Below are 8,287 nucleotides of genomic sequence, written 5' to 3'. Positions count from 1 at the left end.
AGGCTGGGGCTTCCCAGAAGGAGGGGGCAAATATCCACCTTCCTGCTTTCTGTCCTCTGGAAAAATGGCAGGGTGCCCCTGGGAATATGCCATAGTCCTCGGACCCTGGGGGTGCATTAGTTTCTGGCCCCCAGGGATGTGCAGAGGAAGAACTGATGCCCTCTCTCAGGGCTCTGGGCCAGGGAAGAGCACCTAAGTTCCACTCCTGTTGCAGATCTAGGGGGCTGGGGCCAGATTCCCCATCAGCGGCATGCCTCAGTTTCACCTTTTTCACAAAGAGAAAGGTCCCTACCCCCTTCCCAGTCCCACTGCTGACTCACTGCCAGAGTCCCCTGCTGACTCACCCCATCCCCTATACCCCCCTCCCCCCAGCTCTCTGGATCTCCCAGCCACGTGCCACCAGGCCCAACCCTGCTGAGCTGGTGCAACGTGACTGGATGAGGGGGCTGGTGACACTTGAGGAAGAAAGAAGGGAGCCTGCAGAGGGGGGCAGCTGCAGACAGAGTGACAGACTGCAGACCCCAGCCGCCTCTGGGAGGAAGCCCTTTGCCAGCCTGGGGCCTGCAATGGGGGAGGCTCAGCAGGTGGGAGGGGAGGGGAGTGTGGCGTGCCTGCCTGCCCCCTGCCTGCTTCAGCTCCATCGCCTGTCAGCCTTCAGCTCCCTAAGCGACAGCTTCTAATTCCGGCTGTTGGTGCCTCTGTGCTCCAAAGCAAAGTCTCGGCTTTTTTTCATCGTTGCTATTTCTTTTCTGCTCAGAACATGCTGAGCCCAAGGGAAGTCAGAGCAAAGGCTTTAGGGCATGAGACCTGGCATTGCCCTCCCCACCCCATCCCACCCCCCTCCACCCCATCCTACCCCACCTCTACACCGTCCTGCCATAGGCCTTGCTGGGCTGGTAGCACGGGCTGAAGCAATGGAACTGCTGCTCCTCCCTTAGCGCACACAGCTCAGCACACCCTGACAGGCCAGAGAGAGGCCTTGCCTCAACTCCCTTCCTTCCTTCGAACTCTTCATCCACCACAGAGAAAAAGGATGTAAACAAGGTTGGGTGGCCCAGGGAGGAGAGGCACGGCGTGGCTCTTTGGGACTAGTGCCCCTTCTGTGTTATAGCTGCTTCTCTCCTCCACCTGGGGGTGTCAGGTCCTGGCTTGTCAGGCCGGCCTGCCACACAGACTTCTGGGATACCCCCTCCCTTAGTCTTGGAAACAGAGAAAGAGAAGACAGCAATTTCCTTCATGCTGCAGAAAAGGGAAATTGAGTCATGAAGAGAGGAATACCTTTCTTCTGCAGCCTGAGAAAACAGGGAGATAATTCCTGCATTCTTGCTAGGGTTAGAGTCTATTCCGACCCCAGGATGCCTCCCCCCACCGCCACCTGCCCCAGTCTGGGGGTGGGTTTGGACTTTCTGCCCTCTAACTGAGCAGCTCTTTCCTTGACACTCTCTAGCTTGCTGTTGTTGCTTGCAGCAGGCAGGGCTGGTGTTATCGGCTTTCTTTTTCAGATGAGAGTATTCCGGCCTGGAGCCACACTGCTAGTGAATGCCTTCAAGCTAGGACTTTACTGTCAAATACTGTGCCCTTTCTGTGACACCTTGAGAGAAAATCGGCAGATCCCAGAGTAGGGGGATTAAAAAATGCAAAAAGTAAAAGGGGAGGCTTCATGGTGTGTGCAGCTATACATCACATGCTCCCCGCAGGCAAGAGGGGAGTTGGGAGCCCCTGCTCCATGCTGCCGTCTATGGGGTTGCATAGAGTCAGACACAACTGAAGCGACTTAGCAACAGCAACAGCAGCAGCTCCATGACTGGCCCTGATGCCAGGTGGACATCTCGGAAGCCTGGGAGCTGGAGAGAGGTGAGATGCTTAGGGTGCAGGGCCAGGCATCCACTTTGCCTCTCTGCCATCTGGGCCCACTGGGTTTTCCCAGAGACAAATCTCCCTGCCCATACCTTTCCCCAGGCAGATTCTGCTGCAAAGCTTCTGGTCACTGCTTTGCCCAGGCTGAGGACCTCAGCCTGGACTTCATTCTTCCTGTATTTTCCTGTCTTTCATATAAAAGGACCCCGAAAAGCAGCCCTCAATACTGTCCCCTAAAGGTGTTTTTCCTGTCTCCATGCCCTGGCCTCAGCAACCCCATAAGGATGTCTACCTTGCTTCTTAGCAGCCAGATTCCATCTTGGAAGGCCTATCCTGGGAAGATCCTAGGGCCCACCCCTGCTTCACAATTCCCTTTTCTCCTTCAGGGACTGTCTCGGTTTTGTATTTTACAGACCTATTCAGCCCCCAGGCCATAAACTCGGCTTTTTATGTCCTGGTCTTGTCTTCCATCTTGAGAGGGGAGGTCTCTTCCATCCTGGACCAAATTTCCGCCTTTGTATTTCCCACACCTGGGAACACACAATACCTGGCTCACTAAAAGTCTCAGTGAATTCTGTAGTGGATTCCTGACTCACTTCTTCACAAATATTCATTCCACCCCATACACCGCCACCCCCAGCAGCTCTTGGGCGCTCGGACTCCCCGCCGAGGCCTGCACACCCCTCCTTCCCTGCCCAGGGTGGAGCAGCGGGCCAGAGGGAGAGAGGCAGTGGTGGTTTTCCCACACTGACGCGTGCTGTCTTCCTCTCGGAAGAGGTCAGCTAGTGGTAAAGGTCAGAGTCCTGTGGTCTGGGGGTGGTTTTGTGCTCAAGAGGGAGAAGGGGACCCTGGGGCGAGGCTTGCATGTCCCTTGCTCTTTCTGGGGTAGCGACGGGTCCTGAAGCAGCGGGGAGCAGTGCCGAGGAGTTGCTAACGCGGCTGCCACACTCTCGGATCTTAAGACGCCCGCTCCGGTCGCCGCGTCTCAGCTCCGCCAGCGTCTCAGCCGCCGGGAGCTGGCGGGCGGGCGCTTTGTCGGGGTTGAAACGTCTGAGATTGGAGAGCGCACTCCCCCTCCCACCCCCGCGCCGAATGAGTGTGTGCGGGAGGAACGAATGTGTGTGCGCGCGTGATTCGCTACACTTCCAGGGGCCGTTCCCAGCCAGATTGAGCGGCCCCAGCCCCGCGTAGCGCAGGTACCCCCTCCCCGGATTTGGGGAGTGATTTACTCCCAGTCCGCCTTTCGCCGCCACCCCCAGCTCGCTTATGGTCGAGTTCTGCCCTCATGGGGTTCCATTTCCTTCCACCCACACTTCTGGGGGTAGCTCTCTTCTTCCCCGACGGGCTCGGGGTCCCGCCAGTTTCTAAGGAGCCCAGGGAACCAACTCCGGTGGGGGCGGAGGGTGGGGATAGCAGACTGTGACACTGGGATTGGCCGGGTTGGGTACACATAGTCCTCGGCGAGCAGCCCCCGCCCCATCCCCGCTGCCGCAGTCCCAGGGAAGCGCGGAGGAGGAGCTGCTCCCCGACATCGTGGCCCACGAAGGGGTGGGTGGCGGTCAGAGGCGGTCTCCCCCGCCGGGTCCGTTTTGGCCCAGACAGCTCAGCCCGCTTCTAGGGCAGCCATTGTCATGGAGACCCCCGAGGCTATAAAACCAGGTATCCAGGCGGGCGGCAGCTCCCGCGCCGCCGAGCCCCCCAAGTAAGGAGCAAGCGCCCTGGCGTGGCCCGGCCCCCGCGAGAGGGGAGGAGGCGGAGGAGCGGCGCCAGCAGATGAGGAGCGGCGCGCCCCGCCAGGGCTAGAGGCAGGCGCGCACGGCGGGCGCCACCGTCTCATCGGGGGAGCGGGGCTGCCCCGGGTGCGGGTGAGTGGCGCGGCTCCCAGCCACGAGGGACTGAGAGGCGCCGGACACCGGGAAAGCAGCCGGAGAGTCAGGAGGGGCCTGAGTTTCGGTTCCCGTCGTCTTGTGGCGGGCCAGGCGCGGAGCCCGGAGTAGCAAGCAATCTACACCTTCAGGCGGGAAGCTCAAGAAAGGAGCAGCGAGACACCAGGGGTGCACCCCAGGAGCGGCGGGGCAACTGGGGACCGAGCCGGGACCTCAGGACCCTCAGCTGCAGCTGCCCACGCAAGGAGGGGGCTATACCGGAGCGCCCCCGAGCCCGGCGGGGCGCGGGAACAGGGGCGCCCCCGCGCGGAGCTGCCGGGCCTCCTGGGCGCGGCGGCCGAGGCCATGCTTAAGCCCAAGGACCTGTGCCCCCGAGCGGGTACGCGCACCTTCCTGGAGGCCATGCAGGCGGGCAAAGTGCACCTGGCTCGCTTTGTCCTGGATGCGCTGGACCGTAGCATCATCGACTGCCGGGCGGAGCAGGGCCGCACGCCGCTAATGGTGGCCGTGGGCTTACCAGACCCCGCGCTGCGCGCGCGCTTTGTGCGACTACTGCTGGAGCAGGGTGCGGCAGTGAATCTGCGGGACGAGCGCGGCCGCACAGCGCTCAGCTTGGCGTGCGAGCGCGGCCACCTGGACGCCGTGCAACTGCTGGTGCAGTTCAGCGGCGACCCCGAGGCGGCCGACTCGGCAGGCAACAGCCCGGTGATGTGGGCGGCCGCGTGCGGCCACGGGGCGGTGCTCGAGTTCCTGGTGCGCTCTTTCCGCCGCCTCGGCCTACGCCTCGACCGCACTAATCGGGCGGGCCTCACGGCCCTACAGCTGGCGGCCGCCCGCGGCCACGGGACCTGTGTGCAGGCCCTCACAGGGCCGTGGGGCCGCGCAGCCGCCGCCGCCGCGGCCCGGGGCTCCAACTCTGACAGCCCCCCTGGCCGTCCAGTCCCCGCTCCCAGCCCGGAGCGCCGACGACCCAGCCCCCGCCGCCTACCGCGGCCTCTCCTGGCGCGCTTTGCCCGAGCGGCGGGCGGCCATGGTCACGGCGGCGAGGCTGGCTCGGGGGGTAAGAGCTTCGGTCGGCACCGGGCACAGGGCTGCGAGCGGCCGGAGCTGGGCCGGAGCATGAGCCTGGCGCTGGGTGCCGTGACCGAGGAGGAGGCGGCGCGACTGCGAGCGGGAGCCCTGATGGCCCTACCGCATTCGCCCCAGTCTTCGGGGGCTGGACGGTGGCTGTCGCAGGAGGTGCTGGAGGGAGCACCCCCAACCTTAGTGCAAGCCCCCATTGGTCTTAGCCCCCACCCCGAAGGTGATCCCGGCTCTGGCCGCTTGGGTTTGCGCCGACGCTCCACAGCTCCAGACATCCCCAGCCTGGTCGGGGAGGCGTCTGGGCCCGAGAGCGGCCAGGAATTAGAGCCCAATGCTCTGCCACTTTCGGTGCCCGGGCCTCAGCCTTGGCAGGGGGGCACGGAGGCCGTGGTGCTGCACGCTCAGCGGTAAACAGCCTCGAGGCTGAGTCCTGCTCTCCCCACCTTCCAATCTCTGCTCTACTGGGATTTCTTTTTCCTAGGCCCCTCACTTTCCTGGCAGTTTCTCACCCTGAGACTAGAACTTGCCCCTACTGCTGAGATGAGATCTCACTCCCTCAGCCCTCTCTCTGAAAGGGACCCCTATCTTATTTCTTTTTTGTGCTTGTTGATACTCCCTAAGTCTCACATTCTCTGAAGGCTTGCTGTTCCTGTTGTGAAAGCTGCATAGGCTACAACCTTCCAGCTGGACTTCCTTCTCTCTCCTTGCTAAGGTGTAGTCCAGAGTCGTTCTGGCCCCCGCAGGGTTTCCTTCCCCTTGGAGGGTTTTCTCACACCCTCATCAGCCAGGCAGAAAGAGTTGACCTGTAGAACAAAGGCCTAGTCTCCCCCGTCCAACTCCAGTGATGCTGACAATAATGCCCCACACCACCTAAATCTTCCTTCCCCTTACACGTTGGAGTGTTGGAGAAGGGGAGCCCTTCTGGACAGGAGGGAAGAAATCTGGAAGTTTAGTTTTTCTGGGGAGAAACTCCTGCCTTAGTACACTGAAAGCAGCTTTGGGGGGGGGGGTGTGTGGCAGGAATGCCAGTTGTCCCTTGAACCAGCAGCTGAGTAATTCTAGCTCCCTCTGCCTGATCCAAAGATTCAACTTCATTGACAATGTGGGGTCTTCCGCCCCCCTCCCCTTGCCCAGCCCAGTTCTGGGCTCTTGAGTGATTTCCTCTCACTTTCAGAGACCTGAAAGGAAAAGAACGTAGCCCTTCCCCCGTCCCCACCGCCTCCCAGCTCCTCCGTCCCGTACGTGGGTGCTCCCGCAGGGTGGAACGGTTGCGAAGGCTTTGCTTAATTGTATTTCTTCCAATCCTCAAAGAACTCATGTTTTAAGTCTTTGTATGTGAAGCAGAAAGCAGCGGGTCTGATCCGAGGCTTAAGAACCTGACAATGTCTCTTTAAATAGAAGCTCCGCGAGGGGGATAATTGACTGAAGTGTTTGCCACGGTAAACGGCTGCGGCGCGAGGGAGTCTGAAGCCCACACGAGCCTCAGGTCCGGGTTTAAATTATATCAAACTGGCGAGAGCTAGAAGGGGGCTGTTAAACGGTTCCTGCTTCTTGCTGGGCCGTTAATGGAGGGCAGGGCAGATGATGGATGCTAGAGGTCGAGACCAAGGACCCCTGCCTCTGCCCCAACGCGTGGGACTCAGGCTCGGCCCAGCTTCAATACTGGGCAGATTAGTGAGTCAGAGGCAACCATGGAGAGGTGGTTAAAGGCCCTTTCCTGGCCTGGCCTTTGGTCCCCTCCTTCCTCTCCCCCGCCCTCTTCTTTGTGTCAGCCAAGCAGGAGGGGTCCGGAGGGTCCGGCGAATCGCGTGCCCTGCGGAAGCGCCAGCACACGAACCCGCGCGCCCAGCGGTTGCGGTAGCGGTGCGTGGGGGTTTTTTGTGAACCCCAGAGGTTGAGTTTGCAGCCGCTTCAGGAGCCGGCAGTGGGGTCCTTTCAAGACGTCGATGTGTTCATCTTTGCAGAACGGAGGGGTTCTCGCCAGTAACTCTAAGGAAACTGCCCAGAGCGAGAATAACCTGTGATGAGAAATAGGGCCTGCGGTGAGGGGTGGGTGATCAGAGGCCGGCCTCGTATAGGTAGTTGTCAGACGGTTGCGCAGGGCTTCCACCCCTCCAGGGTCCGCGAGGCCGCCAGGGCCCAGACTCTGGACGTGATCTCTGGTGCCCCCTGGTGGCAACACTGCGCTCTAGTTGCCTCCTGGCTCGGAGTTCAGACTTCTGGTTTTGCTTGAAATCACCGCTGTGTACTTCTCCGTTCCTGTGCACTTACCCATGGAATCCTCTTCCTCTTGTAGTATGTTAAATCCGGATACTTGAAGTCATTTCACAGCAGTGAAGTGAGGGACAATGAACAAAAAACTCGCATGTGGAGTAGCAGGAGCCCAGACCCTTCACTTAGGACCCCAAGATCTTCCAAGGCTGCATGTGGAGAGCTCCGGCTGACTTCTGAGAGACTGGGAGCTTCCAACCGGTCCTTTGTGATTTCTGAACTGTGGGGCCTACTGATTCTGCACTGTTTTCTTCTGATGAGATTTGCTTTCGTTTCTGGGGTGTTTTGCCCTTTCCCCACTCTTCTCTCCCTAAATATCCCACTGTCTGAGTGGTGGGTGAACTGAAAAGTTCTGAAAAAGCACCTGAAAAGCCAGAGGGAGAGGATCTGGGGTGGGATGCGGGTGGTAATTGGATGTGCCAACTGCAAACTCCTTTTTATCCTGATCCTTGCTTGCTCGCTTATCCTTTTCCAACTGTGTTTAACTTTTATGAAGTTTTTAATGGTGTAAGAATATAAGTATTTTGGCTTCTTCAAAATACCACATTGAAGACGTGGGTCTGGGGTTGCATGTTGTGTTGAAGGTGCTGTCATGTTTTAAGTGTCACTAACATGGGGATTTCTGGTTGAAGGTCACCTTAGGTCCTCTTTATTGGGTAAACAACTTCAAGGGCTCCTCTCTGTGGAGTTGCCAAGGGTTTGATGGTTGAAAGTGCTGTTTCTAAAAAACCACAGCAGATCTTTCCTGTCTGAACTAAATTGTGTATTGTGACTGCCTTGCTGTTCTTGCAGACTTACCTGGCCCAGCTCTGTGCAAAACTTTGACGTTTCACCACAATTCGCTCTCCTGAACTTCCTCTCATTGTTAGCCCCAGAACATTGAGGCTGCGGTCCTCTTGAGCTCACTCTGGTCCAGCAGAGACTTTTCGAAACATTTTGCTTTTCCAAATTCTTGTTGCTTTCATCATTGTGAAGTCACCTGTGCCACTGGAGCTGATGTAAGCTAAGAACTGGTCTGTGTGTGAAGCTAAATGACACAAAGCACAGGCTTGCAATGACACTGCAGTGGAAGGACTCTTAGAACTCAGAACAGTTAATAAATCCAGTGTTCTTCAGTTAAGAGAACTGGTGTCTTTTTGCCTTGCCAACCACTCCTGACTGTGGGCTCCCGTTGGGAGGGGGCAGGTCCC

The 8,287-nt window shown here is 58.9% G+C and overlaps 1 protein-coding gene across 1 annotated transcript; it reads left to right on the top strand.

The window, feature by feature from the left end:
• The first annotated feature begins 3,390 nt into the window (after positions 1–3,390).
• Positions 3,391–8,222, top strand: ANKRD63 (ankyrin repeat domain 63). Its single transcript, XM_069596038.1, has one exon. The coding sequence runs from the start codon at positions 4,089–4,091 to the stop codon at positions 5,235–5,237; it is 1,149 nt and encodes a 382-aa protein (XP_069452139.1). The 5' UTR covers positions 3,391–4,088; the 3' UTR covers positions 5,238–8,222.
• The last annotated feature ends 65 nt before the right edge of the window (positions 8,223–8,287 follow it).

The sequence above is a fragment of the Ovis canadensis genome, chromosome 7 (genome assembly GCF_042477335.2).
Source record: "Ovis canadensis isolate MfBH-ARS-UI-01 breed Bighorn chromosome 7, ARS-UI_OviCan_v2, whole genome shotgun sequence".
In the NCBI taxonomy this organism is placed as follows: domain Eukaryota; kingdom Metazoa; phylum Chordata; class Mammalia; order Artiodactyla; family Bovidae; genus Ovis; species Ovis canadensis.
This window is presented reverse-complemented; position numbering and strand designations above follow the sequence as displayed.

Bases quoted from the DNA above. Each gene is read 5' to 3' on its own strand.
- ANKRD63 (XM_069596038.1), top strand. From the start codon at position 4,089: ATGCTTAAGCCCAAGGACCTGTGCCCCCGAGCGGGTACGCGCACCTTC.